Genomic DNA, 26829 nt, shown 5'->3' with positions numbered 1-26829 from the left:
GCATCAGAGCGCCGTTGCAGTCCTCCGTCGCAGCAGACTTCTTCCTCCGTCTGTGAGAATAGGTAATTCTATAAATCCATCTCTGTTGACTGTTCCGTCTGTGTGACTGCTCCTCGCCCATTAGTGAATCTACCTCTAGGTTGCTTCGGTGTGGGAAGGACTGCAAACCTCCTATACTCGGTTTGTCTAGGGCTGAATCATAAAGTAGTTCTTTATTATTTCGTTTAAAGCAAAACTTCATAAACTGGATATTTCTAGATCCTTTCTGTCAACTGTCTGCAGGTGAACTTATTTAGTTCCTGTTTGTATGTTCAGCAATCCTTGCTGTTTACTATTGTGCTGTTGTCATGTTTTGACTGAGTGTTATCATTTTACTTGTTTTGTTTAAAGAATACCCATTGAGAACAAAAAAAAAAAAAGAGTAAAATTAATGCTAAACATTAGGTATGCATACATAAATTCATTGCTCATTTGGCATTTGATTGAGCTGTTGAGATGAAAGTTATCTTAGAATTGGAGTTAAATTTAACCAAAAACGTGAGGTTTTTGGGTGGTTTCTTGGTTTTGAGTAGCCACGAAAGATTGCTGCTTTTTGTTGAGGTTTAAGCATGTGGGTTTCCTTTGCTTTCAGTTTTGGATAGAGTTTTAAGGTAAAAAATTTCATATTTTTTCTTCTTGTTGACTTTACTATATATGATCTCCTTTTCTTTTCTTTTTGCCTTGAAGATAATGCCTTGTTGGTTTCTTTTTTTGCAGCAAGCTAAGGTCTTTGTAGTTCTTTGTTTTTGGTTGTGTTTATTGAGAGTGGGTATTGTTGAGACAAAAGAGATGGAGGAATATGCAAGAAAGGGTGAAAGGTATGGCGGCGGTTCTGAGGAGGAAAAGCTTGAGCTGAGGCTTGGTCCACCAGATGGAGGGTGGTCCAGAGGAAGGGAGGAGTCTTCTTCACTTCTCAGTTTTGGGTATTTGTCTAATGGTGGGAAGAGAGGGTTTATGGAGTGTGTTAATGGAGGTAGTCAAGCCCCCCACAAATTCTCTTCATTTCTTCAGCTGAGTTCACAGGGCCATCAAGGTATGGGTGTGACTGTGAGGCCACAGGCTCAGGAATCATCACAGCCTGGTTGCAACAAAGGAGTAGAGGTTCAGAGTTGTTCAGAAAAGAAGGCACCTGCAAATACAACACCCACAGCTGTGCCCAACAACACCTCTCAGAAAAGGTAGCCAGCCCCCCAAACCTTTTCCTTTTTCTCTTTTCTTTTATTCACTGTTGTTTTTCTTTTGGACAGAGGATATTCACTATTTCACGCTTTGCTACCAGATCATGTCCTGGTGGTCCATGCACTATAGCCTATAGCTTTCTACTTTTTTTTTTTTTTTTTTTCATCACTGCCTGCCAATCTGCCATGGACAATTGATTTCTTGTACTAATTTTTTTATTGTGATACCTGTTTTTCTATGTTACAATATTACTTCAGTTTCTGTGGACAATGTCAACTTAGAAGAGAACACCTCAATCATCATATGGATTTATCTGGTTTTACGAAATTGTTCCCATAATATGTTAGATATATTTGAGCTTCATATATGCCTTCATAATGGTTACTTGGCAGTGTGGGCTTGACAGGGAGCACTCCCATAGGAGTTGACATTTGATTTTCAAAACTATTCATTTCTTAAAATATGAGCAGTCAGATCTTGTTAAACAATATATCATTTCTTAAAATATGATATATGAAATGATCCTTCATCCTTAGAATTGTTTAGGTCTTCATAAGATCTCAAAACATTGTGGTGATGTCTTTAATGTTATTTGTTTGTCTTGAACTGGAAACACTTTTAGTCTTTTATGTAAATTGAATTTGTTATGTATAGGGTAGAAGTTCATGACTGTCAACTCAAAGATCATATCAAACTTATGAGTGACTTATTGTGTTTACTGTTATTGTAATTATTATTTTTTAAAAAAATTTGTGGCTGTTTAGATGCCTCAATAAGTATTTGTTTCTTGTATTTTTATTCATTAAAATTATGATTATTTGAATGGAAGGTAAATTAGTCACTTAATGATAATCGAATTCAAGTTTGTGTATATAATTGAGTAATTAAACTATCTACTTGGTTGGTTTGATTAGGGTGGTGCTAGGAAGGTTGTGATATCTGCTCCTAGCAAGGATGCCCCAATGTTTGTTGTGGCAGTAAACGAGAAGGAATACAAGCCCGAGTTTGACATTGTTTCCAATGGCTACACTACTACTAATTGTCTTGCTCCACTCCATCACTGGTTAGTAGTTGTACTTGTATATGTTATGTATTATGTTACTGATTTGGACTATTGTTTGTATGGGATATCAAACCGTTCATATGCTTTCCAGCTACTTAGAAGACGGTTGATGGTCCATCCATGAAGGATTGGAGAGGTGGAAGAGCTGCTTCATTCAATAAATGCTATTATGGCTCCCACACATTCGATCACTTTGGTTAATTTGCATGCGTTATTATGTAGGCTGTTGGGAAGGTACTCCCAGCCCTTAATGGAAAGTTAACTGGAATGGCCTTCAGAGTTCCCACTGTAGATGTTTCTGTGGTTGATCTTACTGTGAGAATTGAGAATGTAGATTGATAATGTATTATGACTTGAACTCAATGTAGATTGATAATATTTTGGATTTATGTTATATTTTATTTTAGAATTAATAGTGTTTTTTATATTATTGTAGTTTTATATTAATATTTTTAAAACATTCATTACTATTTAAAATAATAATTTTATATAATTTTTTAAAAATAATTAACAAAAATGCGATGGAATCGCGACAGAATATAAGTTTCGCAATGGAATATTTGTTGGATTCAATGCAATAGAATCGCGATGGAATTTGCGACGGAAAAGTAATAAGGTGACGGAATATTCGTTTCAAATATAGCGACGGGATTGCGACGGAAATATTTCCGTCGCAATTTTGCGACGCCTTTTTCCGTCGTGAATTCCGTCGCCATATTTCGCGACGGAACTATTCCGTCGCCTATCAAAATACGACAAGGCGATAGACGACGGAATGAATTCCGTCACAAAACGTGATTCGCGACGGAAAAAATTCGCGATTTTTCTTGTAGTGTATAGGCACAAGATTGTCTGTGACGAATACCTAGAGAAGAAAGGGTGGAACCAAGCTTCTTATATTCTCCCCCTAAATCAGATTGAAAAGAAATAATCTTGCGAGAAAAACAACGTTCAACAAGTGACCGAAACTTATCAAATATGCCATATAATTCAGATTTGGCACGCATCGGATAATACCATATATACCGTTTGTAATCATCCACAAACAACACAAAATATTTAAAGCCATTCGCAGAAAGTAATGGCGCAGGGCCCCAAATATCAGAATATATTAATTCTAAAGGATGTGTACTAGTAGTGTCAACATGAGATGATTTTCCCAATTGACAAGAGGAACAAACATTAGGAAGATCTTTCGAATTAAAAGTACTTGCAGACGAAGACTATAAAATTTTGCGTAAGACTCAAGAGTGCGGATCTCCCAACCGCATATGCCAGACAAAAGAGGAACGCGCAGCAACGAATGCAGCTGGATGATGAGAAGACGCAGGCCAGGAGTACAGGCCATCAGATGCATGCCCTTTAAATAGGACTTTCTTGGTCAAAATGTCTTTCACAAAGAAACAAAGTGGGTGAAACTCAAAGAAAACATTATTATCTTTGGCAAAACGCTGGACATATAATAATGAACTAGAAAGATCAGGAACATGCAAAACATCATTTAACTTAAAAGACCTAGAATTAGTGGCTAACGAAGATGAACCAACATTAAAAATAGGCAAACCTGTACCACTACCAACACGAAGAGTCTCAGGGCCATCATAAGCCGTCGTAGAGGTCAACAAAGAAGGATTGGGCGTAGCATGGTTGGTAGCATCAGTATCAGGAAACCACTCATGTGGGCTACCCGAGTCATCACCAGAAACGGCTACATTCGCCTGAGGAGCCAGGGAGGGTGAAAAACGCTGAGAACCTGGAGCCCCTGAATATCGCCGTAAACAATTGGCTCCCGTGTGACCGAAACATTTACAAATTTGATACGGATCATCATAGCGCCAAAAACAATTGGCTCCTGTGTGACCGAAACCTTTACAAATTTGACACGGTTCATCATAGCGCCATAAACAATTAGCTCCCGTGTGACCGAAACCTTTACAAATTTGACACGGTTCCGTCGCCTCCGAACAAGTGCTCATTCTAATTATGGAATCACATCAACCAACAATTGTAATTAGTGACACTCTTAAGCGCTAAACCCTAGCTCCATGAGATCGAGAAAACCTGTAAACTGGTACCAGATGAGAATATAGATTGTGTTGTATTCAATCATAATGTCTGAGAGTACAAAGAGCGAATATATAGATACTAGATAGAATCCTAGTCAAACACGAATAATATAGTCCTAGTCTAATATGGATAACATAGTCCTAGTCTAATATGGATAACATAGTCTTAATAATATTTACTGCCTCACATAGCATTACTTACTGAAACACTCCTAATCTCCTATATTCATTACCTACCTTTAAATTAGTCAATTGATATGAGCCTAATTGTATATGTTTCTAGTGTTAGTTTGAATCTATTTATCGGGTTTAAGTTCATGAAAATGTTACTTTAATTGCATATTCCCTTGTTTTATCATGTATATATGGTTTACACTTGTTTTGAATGTTTTATGGTGTTTGTTAGTGTTTTGGAACCGTAGTAGGTCAAGTGTAAAAGCAATGAAAAAGTTCTAGGACGAGTTTGGAGCCAAAACAAAGTCAATCTGAAGCTAAGGAGGTGACTAAAATGCTTCAAAGAGAGCCAAATAGTGGTACTTTCAATGGATTTGATCACAAGAACAAAACAAGGGAAAAGTGGAACAAAAGACCAAAGAGTTGTAATTTCCGCTGAATTTGGCGACACCTTAATATTTTGATCATATCTCACTCTAGGAATGTCCAATTTAGGTGATTCTTGCGTCATTGGAAAGAAGACTTGAAGGGACACAAACTATGACTCTGCAAAAAACTCGACGCATCGAAAAATTTCAGTAAGTTTCATCACTTTTCAAAGAGCAGATTCTCGCACAGATTGGCGATAGTTTGGTTTTTGGACCATATCTCAGCCTAGAAATATCCAAATGAAGTGATTATTGCGCCATTGGAAAGAGGACTTGAAGAGCTACAACTCTTTTACAGACATCAAAGTCTATATTAGAAAGGAAAAGGGTAAACATAAGCCTGAAAATCAGACCTACGTCACTGGGCAAGAATTTGGAAAGTTGTGTGGAAATTTCCTAATCTATTCCTATTGAGCTTCAACTATAAAACGCCCATCTTTACTCAACCCTAGGGAATTATTCAGAGTTTTGGAGACAAGAAAGAGAGAAAATTGAGAGCTACAAGTTGTCTTTGGAAGCAAGAAGAAAGTTAGGGAGATTAGAAAAAATAACTTGGTTTATTCTTGTACTCTCTTTGATTATTTGTAAACTCTTTATTATATTTGCTATGTATAATTTAGCCATGCTTGGCTAAATTCCATTAGAGATTCTTGGGTAAAAACTGTTTATGAACGTATGTGTCTGTTTATCAAATTCTTAATATATTATTATTTGGGTATTATACTTGTGTTGCAATTGTGATTATATTGTTGATTCTTGTAATTTGTGACAATAATTACTTGTTTCAAAGCCTTCTTTGTGTCACATAGGAATTGGGCATAATTTAGGGCACACACAATTGCACTTAACTGTTGCACCTTGGGAGAGGGCAATATATGTTAGGGAGTTTAATTCTTGATTATTGCACATCGGGAGATGGTAGTAATTAGGAATTTACATTGGATGCATGTTCTATATCGTTGGGTGTTTATACCACGGGAGTAGATATTCACTAGGGTTAGAGACTACGGGAGTAACTCTATACCATCTTGCATTCTCACACTTGTTTAAACCCAGATTTAATATTGAACTTAGATTGACACTAGGTGATTAAATACTTGAATCCCATGAATCTTGCTCTCTCTCTATTGTTTCACAACCCTTATATTTTGCTTTGCTTATTTTATGCAACCATCCATGTTAAACATTAGGATTAGCTTCATAAGAATAGATTTGCAGCTAGTGCTTAATACACTCCACTTCCATGTGGATCGATAACTCGTTACTCCGAGTAATTATTTGTTTGAGAAATATACTGCAATCAAATTGGCGCCGTTGCCGGGGAAGTGGCGTTTAAGTATTAACATTATTCTAGGAGTCTAGTTCACTTTTGTTTTTATTTTATTTTATTTTTGCTAACCTATAACAAGTTTCTGTTGTTGAGTTGTGATTTTTGGATCAAAGGACTTGTGTTATATGCGCACACGATCTTTAGGGAAATAAGGATTATTGCCTTTGAACCTTGAGATCGAAAAGCAAGCCAAGTTCCTTAGAAAGCAAAAGAGGATGTCACAAGACCCGTTAAACATCAATTTGAACCTCAATGGAGAGGGGGAAGATAATGGAGTCAATCAACCACTACCCCCAGGGAGATCCATGTCTGACTACATTGCTCCTAATATTGAGGAGCATGATTGCATTAATGTTCTGGGTGTGGAGGCCAACAACTTTCAAATCAACCGGCCATTCTACATATGGTTGCTTCGAATCAATTTGGAGGGTTACCCACGGAGGATCCCAATGCTCATATCACCAAGTTCCTAAGGGTGTGTGGCACCTTCAAAATAAATGGAGTCTCTCAAGATGCCATAAAGTTGCGTCTTTTTTCTTTTTCAGTGAAGGATAAAGCTCACAATTGGCTTATCTCAATTCCAGACAACCACTTTGTTACATGGGATCAACTACATGGGGAGTTCTTGAAAAAGTTCTACCCAATTTCCAAGACTCAAAGGATGATGAGGGCAATCCAAAATTTCAGGCAATTGGCAAGTGAATCTCTAACCGAATCTTGGGAGAGATTTAAGGAATTAAAGAGGCAGTGTCCGCACCATGGGATAGAAGTTGGGATTTTATGAAGGTTTGCTTGATAACTCAAGGATTTTAGTTGATGCTTCTTCGGGCGATTCATTTACTGTGTTGGAACCGATTCGAGCCGAAGAACTTTATGAGAAGATTGCTATGAATGGTTCAACATGGTACTCTGAGAGATCTTCTGAAAAACCTCTGGGAGGTATTCATGAAGTGGAGCAAATCTCAGCTTTGTCAGCCAAGGTGGATAATGTGGCTTCATTGGTTCAAAAACTAGCTCAATTCACTATCAAAAATCAAACTGTGAGTTATGATTCTATTCATCCTATTCCTCATTCTCAAGTTTTGATGTGTGAGCTTTGTGGTGGTGGACATAATTTGGAAGAGTGTCTCAATGATTCAAGTTCCCTATCTCCCATGGAGCATATAAACTTAGTTGGATATAATAGGTCACCACAACAATCTTATCAACCTCAAGGGGTCTATAATCCAAATTCTTCTAGGAATCACCTAGGTTTTTCGTGGAGTAATCCAAATGGGGGATGCAAATCCACAACACTTTAACATTAGAGCTCCACCGGGTTTTCAAGGGCAAGAATTCCAAGGTATGCAATCTCAACCTAAACCTCCTTTACCCACTTTGGATGCTCTACCACCGCCACAATTGGAGGCCATGATGAGTATGTTGCTAAAGTCTCAATTACAAACAGATGAGAGACTTAAGCAAGTAACTGAGAGGTTGGATTAATTGGGTGCCCACAATAAAATGCTAGAAATCAACTTGCAAATCAAGCCTCTACTTCTAGCACAAGACTCACTGGGAAGTTGCCAGCTAGCACAAAAAACCCAAGAGAACATGTCAATGCTATTGTTACAAGGAGTGGGAAGATACTTGGAGAACCATCTCTCCCAATCGAAATATCAACTCCAACTAAAATTGTTGATGTGGAGATTGGGGAGAAATTTGAGGAGGAAGCAGTTGAGCCAGCGGTTGTGAAGAATAATCCACAAGTTCATGATGAGGTAGAGAAGCCCGTAAGAAGGTATGAACCATCCTTGCCCTTTCCTCATCCTTTTCAAAAGCAAGCAAAAGAGAGTAGGTGGAAATTTTTTTTATATGTAGTAGAGAGTTTGAAAGTTTCAATTCCCTTACTTGATTTGCTTTCCCAAGTCCCTTCTTATGGAATATTTTTGAGGGATATTCTTGCTAAGTGAAGGAAATTTAGAGATCATGAGATGATTGCTATGGCTCAAGAGTACCGGGCCGTGTCTCGTAAAGAAGGAAGCTAAGGAGCCTTAGGAAGCGTAGAGATCCGGGGCAATTCACAATCCCTTGCGTTATTGGTGGCCATACAATCAAGAGATCCCTTTGTGATCTAGGGGCTAGTGTTAATGTCATGCCTCTTGCTATTTGTAAAAAGTTGAAGTTGGGAGATCCACGATCGATCCGTACTATTTTGACAATGGCCTACCAATCAACTACAAGCCCTATTGGAATTCTTGAAGATGTCACAATCCTTGTTGACAAGTATTTTGTGCCTTGTGATTTCCTTGTAATAGCTGCTCAAGAGAATCCCAACACTCCAATCATTTTGGGGAGACCTTTCTTAGCCACAACGGGTGCAATAATTGATTCAAGAACGGGATCCATGATTTTTTATTTTGGGGAGGAGAAAGTTGAGTTTAATGGTCTTGATAAGCCAAAGTTGTATGAAGTGGAGAATTGTCTTATGGTTAATTGCAACTCCTGGGTGCATGTTGATCTCGGTTTTGTGATGACTCATGAGGTGCATATTAAGTGGAAGAATTTCTTAGGTGGAGAGGTGAACCTCGCAGATCAACCTGGATGAGCACTCCATAAGAGGTTACGTCGAGCTAACGACGTTAAACTTAACGCTTCATGGGAGGCACCCCATGTTATCCTTTATATTGCTTTCATTTATTGCTTTGTAGTTTTTCGTTTTATTTAGCATATTTTAGTTTGTGTGTTTTTATTGCTTTCTATCTTTCTCTTTTCTCTTGTCTTCCTTGTGTTTTTGGGTTTTTAAATCGAGGACGATGCAAAATTTTAAGTGTGGGGGAGGATCCAAAATTTGGGGTTATTTTCAAAATTTTTGCTTGGGGGATTTATGTTCTTGTTGTTAATAGGTTACTTGTCATAGCATGTAGTTACAATTTCTCTCTCTTGTGGGTTTGTGGTTTGTTTTGGTGGTACTTGTTGCAATTCAATTTGAGATTGATGATGTGAGGTGTAACACATGATTGATTTATTCTCTTGCCAATAGTCTTATTAACCACCCAATATTTGGATTAATTTTTGATCTTGTGTGTTATGCATTGCTAGTGAAGGATTATGTGAGATTCCGGTCATGGGTGTTTTGCTAGAACTTGCCTCATTACTCCTTAAGTGAAGTCTAGGTTTTCCATGTTTTGAACTGATTTAGGCCATTTTCGTTTAACCCATAGCCTTTAAGCCTGTCCTTACATATGTTTTTATCCCATGTGTCCCCTTTGAGCCTTTATTTGTTTAAATACGTGCTAAGCACTTATCCCTTATTGTGATTGTTTTTCCTTGTACTAACCCGCATCAAAACCTTTAGCCTTTAGCCAAATGTTTTTCCTTCCACCCTTGAGAGAATGGAGCTTTTGTATTTAAAATGTTTGTAGAAGAGTTTTTATGGAGCTTGTATCTAAAAAGCAATTTTTGTTACAAATGTTTAAGTGTTGGGTCTTGATTGTTTGTTTAAAGTTGGTTCACTTGATAGTTTTTTCAAAAGAAATTCAAAGAAAAAAAATCAAAAGAGAAATCAAGAAAAAGAGAAAAGAAAAGAAAAGAAAGAAGAAAGATTGAAAGTTTGAAGTTTGGACCCCCACTTTTTTAGAGAGTTGCTTTGTTCTTAAGTGATTTTTGCTCCTTTGGTTGTATTGTCTTATCTCTTCTTAAGCTTAGACAAGATGGATAATTGTGACATTCTTCCTTTTTGTTAATCGTCTTTACCACTTCTTTGTTAGCCATGCACCCGTAGCCCCATTACAAGCTTAATAGAGTCATATTTGATCTTAGCATGCATTCTTAGAGTTGAGCTAGTGGGAGTATGGAGGGCAATATATCAACTATATTGCTTACTATATTATTAATGGAATTAATATTATTATTATGGCCTGAAAACTATTGATAGATTAAAAATATAATCAACTTAAACAATAGTTGTAATTCTTAATGGTCAAAATAACAATTATAATCCTTAAATTCTTAATGGCTCATAAATAGACCCAAGATAATAATTATAGCACTTAATCACTCAAATTAGACCCATAAACTCAATGGTCCAAGTGAGTTATAACATGGATATAAAATGGTCTAGGTGAAATATATCCAAACTTAATATTATTACCAACAATGAATACCATTAACAAAATATGGTAATCAATAATAATTAAGACTTAGTGAACATGTTATGCATAATAATCAATATTATTACCATAATAAACATGTTATAAGTTAAAATAAAATAGCTATAATTATTATTAAAATATCACTCAATAATGGTGGGATCCAAACTTTAATGACCCAAGATAGGTCCCAAATAGCTTGTTCAAAATAAGTTTTAATGTCCCAAGTGAAATATAGGACTAAAATATGCCCAAAATTAAATGGGAACCCAAAACAAGTTACCTTAAATTAGTAGGTCATAATTTTCAAAATTGACCTAAGGATCCAAGGTTGAATGATATTTAATATTTAGACTATGAGTTAATAATATGCTAAATTCATCCTTAAAACATGCTTTTCTAAATGTATAATTATAACAATATATTTATAAAAATACTTAGCATGCTTGGATTTTGCATATTAATATATATTAACTCATACATATCCACCAGGACTATGTGGTCCAATGGTATCCGGGTTGGACTTCCATTTGGAAGATTATAAGTTCGAGCCTCAGTGGAGGCGTTATCGGTTCTTTGTGTTTCAGTAGGTTGAGAAAGTATATGAACAGATACTACAATGTAATAGAGCCAGTAACTTTCAAAAAAAACTCATACATATCCTAAATAAATTGTAATACTTAAGGCAATTTAATATGCACCTCAATATTAAATTACTTAATATTTGCTTAAAATTGAATAATAATTTAATTATGAAGCCAATGCCAAAATTAAGGAAAACTAGAGGCATCATCCAAAAACAAGCAATTACCATATTTTTACCATTTGTCAAAACAAATTACAATATTAATTAAGATAATATTAATATGGCAATTTGGAACTAAATAATTACCATGTATCCTAATTAATATGTAATATTACCTAAAGCAATTAAATATGGTAAAAATAATGAATTAAAGGTAAATTGCTATGTACCAGTACGCACTCCTTCGCCTTCTTCCTTGCGCCACCAGAAGATCAGTAGCATCGTCAACAGCGAAGCAGGGAAGAAGCAGGGAAGAATCCGTCACTTGAAAGGGTAGAGGAAGCTGGACGTCGCCGGGAGACCAGCCTCGTCGCCGGCGTTTCTCATCTTCGCAGCGCCATCTTCCGCCACCATCCTCACTGCGACGCCACCAGTTCCCGTCCGTCGTCGACAAGAGCCACAGTAGTAGCGACAACCCATCGCCGGCGTCGCTTGGAGGGGGAAAGGAACCAACGACGTCGCCGGGAAAGCCAGCATCGCCTCTGCCGTCTCTCCGGTGCAACGCTAGCTTTGTCGCCGTCGCCCTCTCATTGCAGCGCCCAAGCACCTCGTCATAACACCACCCACCGCCGTCGTCCACGTAAAGTTCAATATCGTTGCTCGTCAATACGGAGACCGTAGCCAGCGAAATAAATCCGACAATTCTTTCGGCAAATCAAATGGCAAGCTATAAGATTTTTCCTAATAATATATATTATATATTAGGGCCTTAATTAAGTAGTGCAAATTGACTAGGCTTATTAAGTGGTCTGGTTGAACTGAATAACTAGTAGTTATTCGTCAACCAAACTCTGTGCCTAATATAAACCTGGATTGATGGGATACAGGTTTATGGATTAGATAGAACATTCAGTTATGGTACTTAGACTCACTACAAGAAAAATGCACATAGACAACGGTTAATAACCGTTGTCGTAAGGGTATAATTTCTGTTGTTGAAGCCGGTGTTGTTGTAAGTCCCGCGCATAGACAACAGTTTTTTAACCGTTGTCTTTTCTAGAAACAACAACGGTTTTTTAACCGTTGTCTATTAAGTGTTGTTGAAACCGGTGTTGTTGTAAGTCACGCACATAGACAACGGTTAATAACCGTTGTCTTTTCTAGAAACGACAACGGTTTTTTAACCATTGTCTATTAAGTGTTGTTGAAACCGGTGTTGTTAAAAGTCACGCACATAGACAACGGTTATTAACCGTTGTCTTTTCTATAAACGACAACAGTTTTTTAACCGTTGTCTATTAAGTGTTGTTGAAACCGGTGTTGTTAAAAGTCACGCACATAGACAACGGTTATTAACCGTTGTCTTTTCTACCAACGACAACGGTTTTTTAACCGTTGTCTATTAAGTGTTGTTGAAACCGGTGTTGTTAAAAGTCACGCACATAGACAACGGTTATTAACCGTTGTCTTTTCTACCAACAACAACGATTTTTTAACCGTTGTCTATTAAGTGTTGTTGAAACCGGTGTTGTTAAAAGTCACTCACATAGACAACGGTTATTAACCGTTGTCTTTTCTACCAACGACAACGATTTTTTAACCGTTATCTATTAAGCGTTGTTGAAACCAGTGTTGTTAAAAGTCACGTACATAGACAACGGTTTTTAACTGTTGTCTTTTCTTTAAAAGACAACAGTTATAAACTATTGTCTATTGTGTGTTGTTGAAATCGCTTTTGTCACACCCATAAACTGTTGTCTTTTGTAGAAAAGTCAACGGTTTCTAACTGTTGTCTATTGTAAAATAGACAATGGTTTTTAACCGTTTTTCACCTGCTTAAATTATAATCATATAAAAAAAAATTTATCCATTCACCATATGTTGCAAAGTGTAGTTACATAATTGTGCACAAGCTAATAAGGTTCAAAATAACAAGTCAAAAGACTTCCATGACCAATTCTAATTATCATCCAAGTCATAATACTACTACACAAAAAAACAATTCCACGAACCAATTCAAGTCCAAATGATCACAACGTTCTAATGTCCAAATCATACCTACTCTATATGACTTGATAGAATATCGGCCCATTCAGAACGCACCAGATGAATAACCGCTTTGTCATAATCAACTTGTTGAAACTACATGTAAAAAGTAAGAAAATAAATTAGTATAGATATAAATAATTTGCAATGAAATGCAAAATAAGTTAGGAATAATTCAGAAAGCTCTCCAATCTGGAAGGTTATAGTACAGAAAAGCTAGACAGGAAACACTAAAATGGCAACTTGCTAGACAGGAAACACTAAAATGGCATACTAGAGTCTGTTCAAGTAGAGTAAAATCAATGCATTGGCAATACTTTCCTAATATGAATACAAATGCTCCCAATTGGCAACTACCATGTGGGATGGATGGCATTTATCAATCTACCAATCATGCTTTGCCTACTTTCTAGTTTTCTCTTCCTCAAGGCCCAAGCAAAACAAAACACATTGCATCCTCTATATAATGCCACTGCAACCAAGAATATCAATACCAAACCACAAGCACACTTTAATTTGTATATAAGGATTTTGGCAGGGAGGATTTTGGCACTTAACACCAAACCACAAAGATTAAGCACACTTTAATTTGTATATATAGGAACACATGAATAGAAAGGCATTTATATATAGCTACTTAATTTACAACAGAACCTCCTCTTATTGTTTCCTAGTAAACAATACGAATCTAGAGGTAGTTTCATATATAGAGGTATACATAGAGGTATATATATTTTATTATTAAATATTATCTAAGACACCTGCTCCATTGTAGGTGTCTCGAAAAGTCTTTTATTTTATTAAAAAAATAATATATATATATATATATATATATATATATATATATATATATATATATATATATATATATATATATATATATATATATATGCAAGAAGCTAAAATTCATTAATCAAAGAGTATAAATGACAGAAGGTGGTTTACCTCAGCTTCCTTGTAGAACTTTTAAATGTTTTCTGCATACCCCACAACTGCCAACTCATTGTACACATCTCCGGCATCAATATCTTCAATCTTTTCCTTCGGTAATTTAATGTTCAGTCCACAAGCAGCCTATGCAAAAACATACTCTTCCACAGAGTCAAAGCTACTAGGAACACATTGTAGCTCTGTTTTATCTGTGAAATGCAAAAGAATATAATAAGTGCTAATCCACACATAAGAGGCAAAATAGAGATATAATGTGAAATATCAATCTAGATTTCTAGAGTATAAGTCACAGACATATACAGAAAGAAGTGAACATTGAGAATGAGAGAACTTGTTGATGCTTATAAAGGTGCTATCATCAAAGCAACTTCATGGCAACCACATCCTCTACTCCATAGAGCTTTGGATTGCAGCTACTACCAGGAAATTTTATTTCAACAGCTCAAACCAGCTGCAATTCAGCAGATCAGACCTGCACAGTTGCCTTCCAAGGGCTTTATCATCTCAGTTTCCACCCTCTTTATACCTCCAACACCCCTCCAAAATATCTCTCTTCCAACCATAAAACCCCAGACAGGCCAAAGAGTCCACCAAACTTTAGTGGACCTCCTTATTCCTCCATTGGAGCCAATCCTAGATCAGCTTCCCTCAATTAACTCAGATTTCATCTCTGCTCACCACTTCACCAGTTCTGTTCAGACCTCAGCTCCATGGGGCTTTATTTCCATATCTCAGGCATCATTTCCAACAAAAGATCAACCCAAAGTCAGTAGCAGACCTCCACTCAAGGCAAAATTACTTTGTTATTTTTCTTTCATTTACTTTGTTATTTTACTTTCATCTGTTGGTGGGGGACAGTTAGCTTGGAGCCAGTAAAGTGATCTAAGGCAATGCACGCAGCAAGGTTCGTTGCTTCACAAACATACATATACTCTCAGTATACAATAAACTAAAAAGAGGTGAAGTATTATAAGCTTTCAAAATTTGGAGACAAAATTATGGATTTTTAAAGCAAAGGCAAAGTAATTTTTAAATACATTATGAACTACACAGATTTAGACATAGTATGATAGTAATGCAATTGTGATTGGCTTACATATTTTTTGATATGGGGTTATAGAGTAGTAAGCCATGAAGCCCAATAGCATACTACAATTCAGCATACTACAGCTTATCTTCATTCATCAAGCTAGAATTCTGGAAGTGAGCAATAAGGGCAGCTTTTCCCTGGATGCGAACATATGCAAGTGATGCCACCTTTTCACTGTTGAACTTTTCCCATTTCTTGCCATTAAAAGCCTGTCAGATCAACTCTCTATTAAACATAGACATAGCAACATGATACATAGAGAAATACTAATACAGTATCAATTATTTACTGAGGGAAAGAGGGAAGCTTACATGATAAAATGGAACAATGAATGAAGGATCAGTCATATTGATAAATGCATAATCGACATTGCATTTGTTCTGAAAAATTAATTAATTAAAATTAAAAACCCAAATATAAAGTCATGTACCTGCAGCAACAGTAAAGATGCAATATCCATAGTACAAGATCGAACATCTGCCATAGCAAATAGGTAAAGTGAGAAGTCTACCATAAAAAAATCTGGGGCAAAAAAAGACACTGTTTATATCTGCCCAATTTTTGTTTCTTATACACAAAAGACATCTAAGGAATTAATTAGTGTGTGAACCCAAATAAAGCTTGTTTAATCCAAGATCTCCATAGTTTATGGTTAAGATAATACTTCACTAAACAGAAATATTAAGTATTTATTAATGGTTTAGGCCAAACTGTTTCTCTAAAAAATTGTTCTGAACAAATATAGATGTCAAAGTACTCCTTGTTCTCAAACAGTTGTGTTTTAATTTCTCATTACAAATGAACTTTGTGTTCTCTATAAATGAAATGTAAATGCCAATTTCCTGTGTTTGCTCTGTTCTTTGATGTTGATAATGCAATCACAAATTGGAATGATTCTCACATAAAACCTATAGCAATGAAGTCATGAGACGGATCTTGACGAATTTTAAAAATATATATATGGGAAATTTACCTAAAAGCTGTGAGACATAAAGTCTCACATTGAACAACACCATTTCTCAATAACACATACCAGGCAGAAAAATCGCATTGCTAAAATTAACCCCAAAAATACAAGGAAAATGCAAAAATCGCATAACTGAAGCTGGAATAATCAAATTCAGCGTTAAAGTACCAAAATCGATAGGATTGATCTAGAATTCGGATAAGCTGATGTGTCTATAAATCTTTCTGCTACTTCGTGGTTGGTGGCGTCTCTGTCTCCGTCTCCGTCTCAGAGCGTCTCCGTGCCGGTGCCTGAATCATATGCGGCTGACAGCAACGACGGATGATGGCGATGGAGGTGCAGTGGTGATCGATGAAAACAAGGGTTTGGATTTAGGTTTGGGGGAAAATTGTAAAATATTCTAAGTGTACAGGGTTTAGGTTTGGAGGGAATTTGTAAAATATTTAAGTGTATGAAAAAAAAATTGGAGGGATTTTTTTAATTTTTAAAATTTTAATTTTTATAATTGAAGTTATAAGATCAATTCTAATAATAAAATGATGTTATATAATAAATTATATTTCAGTTTTATTTAATCAATGTAGTATATCATATAAAATTAAAAAATAAAATTATATATATATATATATATATATATATATATATATATATATATATATATATATATATATATATATATATATATATAGTTGAGTTCAAATGAGGACAACAATATATAGAGGATTGTGCGGGATAAATAACGGGCACACAACAAATTAATATTAGGCACACAATTTAATACTCTATTAATTAACAAATGTATGCACACGACATACAAACTGCGGCACACGACTACATTCAGCCATGCACAAGACATACAGTCTAATGGCACACACTACATCTGTCCTCACAGTCCTCTATAATGTACTTGTCCTCATTTGAATGCAAGTATGTATGTATATATATATATATATATATATATATATATATATATATATATATATATATATATATATATATATATATATATATATATATCATTTGAGTTTTAAATGACCGTCAATGGTCTTCCATGTTCTAAAAAATAACTATCAGCGATCCTTTTAAAATGTCTCGTGGTCATTTTAAACTTGGGTTTTTTTTTTAAAGAATTAGGACCACGGGTGGTTATTTTTTAACTATTGTTGTTTATATATAAAATAAAAGTATATATATATATATATATATATATATATATATATATATATAGTTATAATAGCAAATTAAATAAGTATATTCATGGTTTTATAGAGATCGAGTCCACCATAAATTGGGTATATAGCGGGGAGGTTAGAAAATAGTAGCTTTATTATCCGGGCACTAGGCCCAAAATAGTACCGGATATATAGGTACAGAATGAGGGGTGCGCTAGGCCCAAAATAGTACCGGACATATAGTTATAGAATTGAACATGGGTACGAAATAGTAGCTTTATTACCCAGGGTGCTAGGTCTAAAATAGTACATATAAAACCTGAGGTATAACACCATACCGCACCATTCAAAACACCACACCGCACCGCCGGGGCCGTTCTAGGCCATGTCGGACCGGCGCGATCGCACAGGGCCCCAATTTTTTTTTAAAAAATATTATAGATATATTCTATTATTTTATTTTTATACTTGATAATTATTATTTGTTTTTTTTTTTGAATTCATAGATTGGTCTTAATTGTAAATGAAAATAAAACTTTAATGAATTGAAATTGAAATTTTGGTGAATAGTTTTATATTTAAATATGAATGAAAATAGAACTATTAAATTAACTTTTGAATTGTATTATTTCTTTGTTAAAGAGTCCGGAGGTCAAAGCTGCCAGCCCAAAATTATAGGTAAATGATAAGGTGTAACACTTTAATAAACAAGGGTTGGTGTGGTTTGGTGGGTTTAGCTTTGTTTGTTATGTTAGATGTCTTGGGTTCTATACTTTCTAGTGGCATCTTTAACTTATTTTATACAATCATTGTCTTGGTTCTCAGAGAGAACAAATAAGCAAATTGGTTATATCCTAGATGTTGTGCATAAGTACATAAGTGTTGGTGTGGCTTTGTGGGTTTAGCTTAGTTTTTTATGTTAGAGGTCTTAGGTTCTATTCTTCATATGGGCATCCTTAACCTATTTTATAAACTCAGTTATATACCAGATGTTGCATTTTTATAAATAAGAGGTTGTGTTGCTTAGTTGGTTAGACCTTATTTGCTATGTTTAAGGTCGTAAGTTCAACTCTTGTTGTTAACATCGTTGTTTATATTTTATACAACTGTTATCTTTTATAAAATAATGATGCGCAAAGTCAACAGTTATAAAAAACCGTTTTCTTTGTAGTGTTGTGTATTCAAATACGCTTAAAGACAACATACCAAAGACAACGGTTAAATAAAACCGTTGTCTTAAACAAATAAAGAACGCGCAACGATAACAGTTATATAAAACCGTTGTCGTTGTAGTTTTGTGTTTTAAAGACAACACATAAATGACAACGGTTAAACAAAATCGTTGTCTTTAAAAAAAAAAATAATGCGCAAAGACAACGGTTTTAAAAAATCGTTGTATTTGTAGTGTTGTGTATTCTAGTGCGCTTATAGACAACACACCAACGACAACGGTAAAAAAACCGTTGTCCTTTAAATAAAAAAGAGTATGCAAACACAACAGTTTTTAAAAACCGTTGTCTTTGTAGTGTTGTGTATTCGAGTGCGCTTAAAAACAACACACCAACGACAACGGTTAAATAAAACCGTTGTCTTTAAAAAAAAAAAGAACGCACAAAGACAACGGTTTTAAACAACCGTTGTCTTTCTAGTGTTGTGTATTCCAGTGCGCTTAAAGACAACACACCAACGACAACGGTTAAAAAACCGTTGTCTTTTAAAAAAAAAAATGCACATAGACAACGGTTTTAAAAAACCGTTGTCGTTGTGGTGTTGTCTTTTCACAAAATGCACAAAGACAACACACTTACAACAACGGTTAAGTAAAAACCGTTGTCTTTGACAAAAGTGTTGCATCAAAGACAACGGTTTTGGACCAAACTGTTGTCTTTTATACAAAAGACAACGCTTTTGTTAAAAACTGTTGTCTTTCTAGTGTTGTCTATGTGCATTTTTCTTGTAGTGACTGCTCAATAGACACCAATACACCATCTAGGTTTCCGAGTCTAGTCTGAGGCAAAACATGGCTAACGGTCTACCGTTAAGAGACAACACAACAGGAACATCAACTATGACTGGAGATCAACATGGCTACGCTTCCCCTCTTATACGAGGTCAGATCTCTCGTATACTATGGTTCATTGTAGTTAGACTATTTAGATATAACATTTGGTATCTGAGCCTTTATAATCTCTGCCTTGTTGATTGTATTGCCTAAATTGATACTCCATCTAAGGAATTGGTTTTCAGTAAGACTTAATCTCTAACCACCTTTCCTTGGAGTATATTTAGATTTTCCCATCACAATCTGGTATAATCTGTTTGTCAAAATTTTAAGTATTCCTTGCCAATGTGATTTTATTTCGGTTCGTTAAAGAATAACTAAAGCATCTTTAATTTACGGAAATATCTTGAGTTTTCAATCTTGGTTAATTAAGGAAATGCTACAGCATATTCAGATACCTAAGATTGTTAAGTTTCAATCACATAAAGTTTAGGCAATGAATTAATAATTGTCTAGTGATCTTATAATTTTAGGGAAAAGGGTCAAATAGACCCTTAAACTATAGATAAAAGAGCAATTAGGCCCTTCAACTTTAAAAATGTGTAATTAAGCCCTTCAACTTGTTATTTGAGTCAAATAAACACAATAGCAAGTTTTTCACATAGAATAACCGATCAAAATATTCCGGCAACATTTTCGACGATATTTCCGGCGACAACAAATTACAAAAAAAAAACTGCCGGAGAAGACAACCGTTGGTTGTCTTCTCCGGTGGAGAGGTCGGCCAGATCTGGTCGTCCTCTCCAGTCCTCTCCACTAGAGAAGACGACCAGATCTGGCCGCCTTCTCCACTGGAGAGGGCGACCGGACTGGCCGCCTTCTCCACTAGAGAGGGTGGCCACTTCTCCACTGGAGAGGGCGGCCAGATCTGGCCACCTTCTCGACTGGAGAGGGCGGCCAGATCTGGCTACCTTCTCCACTGGACGACCGGACTGGTCGTCCTCTCCAATGAAGAAGGCGACCTGATCTGGTCGCCTTCTCCACCGGAGAAGACAACCGCACGGTTGTCTTCTCCGGCAGTTTTTTTTTTTTTTTTTTTTTTTTTTTTTTTTTTTTTTTTAATTTGTTGCCGCCGAAAATATCGTTAGAAATGTCGCCGGAATATTTTGACCGGTTATTCCAGGTGAAAAATTTGCTATTGGGTTTATTTGACTCAAAATAACAAGTTGAAGGGCTTAATTGCACCATTTTAAAGTTGGAGGGCCTAATTGCTCTTTTACCTATAGTTTAAGGGTCTATTTGACCCTTTTCCCATAATTTTAATTTGGTTTTGGAGTAGCCACAACATCCTTAATCTGTTAAAATTATATATTAAGCGGTTTATTTTGATCACATAAAGTTTTGGACATCATTTGTGATTAATTGTATGTAATATGATGAAATTTAGTCCATAGGCAATTTCGTTATATTTGTATGATTAATCAGGATGAAATACTGAACTACGGTCATAATTTAGCCCACATGCAATTATGTATTGGAATGTAGTTTAGTAGTTTTATCAGTGATGATAAAAATAAATCAATTTATTTATTTTATGGTTATTTGTAAATAATTTCCAATTCTATCATAAAGGTTAATTTTATGATGTAAACTTTAGATCATATTTCTTAATTTGCCTATAGGGATTAAGAAAAGGAACATGATCTCTTAAGTTTTTTTTTTTTTTTTTTTTTTTTTTTTCATAAGGGTTGTAATGAATCTTATTGAATAAAATTTTAGCCTACATGCAAGTTTTATATCATTTGATTCAACTCATTTGATAATTGTTTCATCATAAATAAAATTTTTCTGTTTGGATCTAATTGAGTAAAACTTTAGCCCACAGGCAAGTTTTATGTCACTAGATTCTTCTGGCTCTTTAGCAGTTGTGAAAAATATAATCATAAGGGTTTCTTAATTGGATTTAATAGAATTAAAACTTTAGCCCACATACAAGTTTTAGGTCAATTAATCCCTCAACCCATTAGATAATAATTTTATCACAATTCTTAGAATTTATAAATTTATTTCAATTATAATTCTAAGTTTCATGGTTTGCATTGGCAAAACATGTTTTTAGTCACTTCCCAAAATTTTGCCACTTTTATTAATTGATCCACGAATCTTGCTCGGTTCTTCGGACTAACTGTAGTAAGTTACGTGATTTGACATACATCTTTTGGGTTCCATTAACTATAAAATGTATCTTTTGAGCCAAATTCTAACTTGGTTTTGGAAGGTGAATTTTTTTTTTTTTTTAGTATGTCCAACTATGGTGGGGAATTATGTCTTCATTATTTAGTTGGACTTTAATTGGAACCAAAAAATGATTATTTAGTATGCCCAACTAATGGTGGGGAATTATATCTTCATTTGTTAGTTGGTAAAATCAATTATAAGTATGTATATTATTAAGTTCATTTATTAATTTCGCTGAAGAATATCTTAATCAGTGGGAGTGCTCATTTAGAAAAAGATCATTAAGATACTCCACTAAAGTTTTTGGATTTGATTATTAGCTTCATACATTTCAAATTGGATTGTATGTTAAACAATAAGTCCAAAAGATTCCACAAGTATCAATCTTGTATTTGTTCATATAATTAAATTCATAAGTTCAAATTATTGAACTTTCGGTTGTGGAACATATTTATGAAAATGTTGCAACAATATTATGGAATTTGAGTTAATACCATTTGAGGTCCTCCGAGTATAGTGATTTTGCCACGTTTAGTCCTAAACTTTCAAATTGACCATCTGTGGTCTTTCGACTTTCAAATTTAACCATTCGTGGTCCAAGTTAACCACTCATGGTCCTTCAACTATTAAATTTTAACCAACCATGGTCCTTTCAAGAGGACCATGACTGGTTAAATTTCAAAACTTGAAGGACCATGGGTGGTTAACTTGGACCACAAATGGTTAAATTTGAAAGTCGAAGGACCACAGATGGTCAATTTGAAAGTTTAGGACTAAACATGGCAAAACCATTATACTCAGAGGACCTCAGATGGTATTAACTCTATGGAATTTATTAGAACAAAAGCATTTAACTTGTGGTGCACTGTCATTTAATAAATTCTTTAGTGATTAATAAGGTCTTTAGTTTCTTCAAAATTGATCCTGGGTCATTTCGGTTTGTAAGGCTTAAAACAATTTTGTGAGACATATAAGTTAGACTCATTATGTTTAGTTCATTTAAAATGGACATTGAAGTTATTTTGGAAGTTATGGTGTATGTTTAAGATTCCAAATTTATGGACTTAGACCTTTGGTTTATTGTCTAAGTTATTGGAATGCTTCTGTGACTTGACTATCTTTTGGCTATTTTTGACGAGTGGGAGTGACAGACGTGTCAACTCCAAACTCTTAGCCGTTAGAGGTACTGCTTATGTTAACTTATAAAGAAGTCATAGAATATAATTATCATTATGCTAACATTAAGAGATCTCTACTTAAGACATGCTTCTAAGGTTTTAGAGATCATACAGTGTACTCTTTTTGTATAATTTGGATGTGTTTCTCTTTCAGTTGTGCACATAATGTATTTTGAGAAACATCCCTTAAGGTACCAAGAACAAACATAGGGTTTGTTCATAAAGGACCTAAGTTGGAGAATTAAAATGCATGTGATAATGGATACTACTCTGATTAAATAGAGGACATGTCACTATGATTCGTGTGTTTTGTTCTTTAATGAAGGTTGTGCTAGTACTTGCACCAAGTGGGAGAATGTAAGATTTTCCCTAATAATATATATTATATATTATATATTAGGGCCTTAATTAAATGGTGCAAGTCAATCGTTATGCTATGGACCCGTGTCCAGCATGCAACGGTGCCGTTAGTGGCACCGTTCTCTTCCACTTTTTTTTTTTTTTTTTTTTTTAAATTTCAGACCACATTGTTATAGGAGTATATGTTCATAATTTTATCACTATATGTTCATAATGTCAGAGCTCTGTGTTCATAATTGCATAACTGTACATTCATAATTCAATAACTGTAAATTCATAATTTTTGAAACTCTATGTTCACAATTTTAGAGCTCTATGTTCATAATTTTATCACTATATGTTCATAATTGTAAGTTCATAATGTCAGAGCTCTGTGTTCATAATTCCATAACTTACATTCATAATTCCATAATTGTACATTCATAATTGCATTAACTGTACATTCATAATTCCATAACTGTACATTCATAATACCACAAACGAATAACGCCGTTAACGCCAAGACAAAAAAAAAAAAAAAAAAAAAAAAAAAAAAAAATTAACTGGAAGGCCGCGTTTTCCCTTAAAACGACGTCGTTTTGGAGTCGTGTCCACAATGCATTGTGGACACGAGTCCACGGCATAATTTGCGGGTGCAAGTTGATTAGGCTTATTAAGTGGTATGGTTGGACGACTGAATAACTAGTAGTTATTAGTCAACCAAACTATGTGCCTAATATAAACCTGGATTGATGGGATACAGGTTTATGAATTAGATAGCACATTCATCAGTTACGGTACTCAGACTGCTTAGTAGACACCAATACACCATCTAGGGTTCTGAGTCTAGTCAGAGGCAAAACATGGCTAACGGTCTACCGTTAAGAGGCAACACAACAGGAACATCAACTGTGGCTGGAGATCAACATGGCTACGCTTCTACTCTTATACGAGGTCAGATCTCTCGTATACTATGGTTCATTATAGTTAGACTATTTAGATCAAACAATAGAACCAGACAAAAGAATTCTAACGGGAATTAAAAAATGAACTTATTAATGTCAAAAATAATTTTTAATAGTACAAAAAAACATATACAAATATTGATGTATATGAAACAAATTAATATTGGTTTTAGGCAAAACAATCAACCAGGCAGAGATTGATGAAGGCTCTGATACCAAATGTGATATCTAAATATGATCTAACTATATAGAGAATAATCTACGAGAAACTTAACTTGTAGTAGCGGAAGCGGAAGCATGGTAAATCTCCGCCCATGGTTGATATCCTGTTGTATTGCCTCTTGAATAGTAGATCTGCAGAATAAGGTTAGCTGTTTTGTCTCATACTTAACTCAGAACCCTAGATGGTGTATCGGTATTTTCTGAGCAGTATGAGTACCATATAATATCATGTATCCTGTATCCCATCAATACAGGCTTTATATAGGCACATTGGTGGAATACAGACTTAAACCTAAATGTCCAGTCCAACCAATTACTTAATGGGCCTAGTCCACTTGCACCACATAAGTAAGACCCATAATATATAAAATATATTATACGAGAAAGTCTTACACGTGGTTGTATCATTGCCATGCCCATCAAAATCACCTTATCCTCAAGGTAATTAACAAGAGGTAACTCCAAAAGCTTGAAAACTCTGTTTCAGAATATCATCAATAAAGGCATTAATTCACCGCAACAAATTAATTGATTCAGCAGCAACTGTTAAATTTAGAAGCAATTCAGCCCAATTCTTGATTAGCGGTTGTAGATTGATCCACAGCATATTCCGATCGTCAGACGTATTTCTCAGTTGGTTCCTAAGGAAGATGAGACAAACGATGACGACATTGAATCAAGTGGCGACGTGTTTGTGAACCTATCGGAATACCCTTTAGAATTGAATGCGAATGCCCGGCCCTGGGCACAATCATTATCACATGGACCATGGTCCACACAATTGTGTACCATAAATAAAAAGTACATTTTTAATATACTAAAGGTACATTTTCTTGTATAATGTACCTTCATGGTCCACACAATAAGTTGGCCTGTGTTTACACCTTGGGTTGCTGTTAATTTTTTTTTTTTTTAAGGAAGAGGAATACCTTACATAGACACACTACTTGCCTCAAATGAGGTTCAAACCTTTCACCTCCTACTTAGGAGAACAACCCGATACCAGTGGACCACAAGCCACTTGGTTGGAGCATAATTATTTTGTTAGTCTCATCATTGCTTTCTTTAAATAATATCCTTATACAAATATACATCAGATAGACCTCTTTTTTAATTAATATGCTATTTTGTATACTGAAATTGTACTCTGACTCTCCAAGTTAAATATAGAATCGTTCAGGTTACATTTTATTTTATTTTCCATATTTTAATTAAAATATATTTTACATACTATAAACTAGTATTCAATGTTGATAAACCTAGTTTAATTTTTTTTTTTTTTTTTTTTTTTTTTTTTAAGGAAAGCTTGAGATATCAACAAAACTAAACTTAATAAGGAAAATAAAAACATCCATTGAGTCATTGAGAAATATATTATAAAAAGTGGAAGTTGCATTACAAAATATATATAATGCAGACTTATTCATAAGATTTATTTAAAGCCTTTATACTTTTAACATTATAAGGCATTAATACTTCCACAAATTCCAACTTGGGGAATTGATTACTTTGATCATGGGCAGAAGACAACCCTATAATCAGTACTTCCTCCAGGGCAAGTGAAAGTGCTGGTGGCATCATCCTTAGGGTAACTATAAGCATCAGGGCATCTGGTCTTGAAAAACCTTGAATAATCTGTAGGATCACATGGTCCATTGGTGCAGCAATATTCCGGTCTTGGGAAGGTGGTGCAAGGGTTGTTACACCCTCCGGGGACCCTAAGAGCGGCGGGGCATTGGCCGACGATATCCGCCGTGCATGAAATTGTGTGGCATTTGTCGGCGCCGGGTCTGGTGGGGCCAAAGCTCATGGGGATGTTGAAACCGTCGACGTTGGAGATGTCGAAGAAGTCGAGGTTGTTGAATTGGTTTAGGGCGAACTCAGCCAGGGTGTTCGGCGGTTTACCCCACCCAGTGCACTGTAACACCCCACCGCAGTCGCCGGTCTCGCATCCGCCACCACCGAAGTTGCAGTTTTTGCGACCCCATATACGTGCCATTTTTGTGCCGGGCGGCACGTTAATGTTCCAGACTTGGCCTTGGTTGAGTTGTTGGCCGCCGCCAACTGGGGTTGCGGCTGCCCAAACTGTGTAGGGGCAGTTGTTACGAACTTCAAAGTTGACGGCGGAGGTAGATGTGAAGAGGCTGAGGAGGAGGAGCAGTGGAAGAGTGGTGATGAGGCAATCCATATTTGTAAGTGATGAAATGCTAAATTGGTGTGTGATCAGAGTGAAGGCTTGCTCACTATTTATAGATTGGAGGGGTGAGAATATTCAACTTCAATTATTGTAGACTTGTAATATGATCATCCTATTGCGTCACCTCATGGTCCACATGACACGCAATCATTCATTATTGTGTGGACCATAGTTCACACAGTTATGTGGACTATATTAACAAATAATGTAAATTCAGTACACAATTAATGCATTTTTAGTATATTAAAAATGTATTTTGTATTTTGAGAAAATACATTATTTGAGTACTAAAAGTACATTATTTTGTA

General features: G+C 35.4%; 2 protein-coding genes and 1 long non-coding RNA gene across 4 annotated transcripts; 1 reads left to right on the top strand and 2 right to left on the bottom strand.

Annotated features, from left to right (window-relative positions):
• The first annotated feature begins 558 nt into the window (after positions 1–558).
• LOC109176581 lies at positions 559–2610 on the top strand. Its single transcript, XM_019326043.1, has 3 exons — positions 559–650; positions 766–1217; positions 2133–2610. The coding sequence occupies exons 2-3, from the start codon at positions 829–831 to the stop codon at positions 2152–2154; spliced, it is 411 nt and encodes a 136-aa protein (XP_019181588.1). The 5' UTR covers positions 559–650; positions 766–828; the 3' UTR covers positions 2155–2610.
• A 10646-nt stretch (positions 2611–13256) lies between these two features.
• Positions 13257–15625, bottom strand: LOC109176582. Of its 2 annotated transcripts, none has more exons than XR_002053413.1 (4): positions 15553–15625; positions 15248–15450; positions 14146–14339; positions 13257–13296 (listed from the first exon to the last, which is right to left on the bottom strand). It is a non-coding gene; the product is annotated as an uncharacterized LOC109176582 (long non-coding RNA). The 2 variants fall into 2 exon arrangements; XR_002053414.1 differs by lacking the exon at positions 13257–13296 and adding an exon at positions 13649–13672.
• A 10092-nt stretch (positions 15626–25717) lies between these two features.
• LOC109176589 (osmotin-like protein TPM-1) lies at positions 25718–26546 on the bottom strand. The gene has a single exon (XM_019326047.1). It carries the CDS (start codon positions 26510–26512, stop codon positions 25838–25840), a length of 675 nt encoding a protein of 224 aa, XP_019181592.1. The 5' UTR covers positions 26513–26546; the 3' UTR covers positions 25718–25837.
• Positions 26547–26829: the final 283 nt, after the last annotated feature.

This window comes from Ipomoea nil, unplaced genomic scaffold (genome assembly GCF_001879475.1).
Source record: "Ipomoea nil cultivar Tokyo-kokei standard unplaced genomic scaffold, Asagao_1.1 scaffold0715, whole genome shotgun sequence".
NCBI classification, from domain to species: Eukaryota; Viridiplantae; Streptophyta; class Magnoliopsida; order Solanales; family Convolvulaceae; genus Ipomoea; species Ipomoea nil.
Note: the sequence above shows the minus strand (reverse complement) of the source record. Positions and strands in the feature narration are given on the sequence as shown.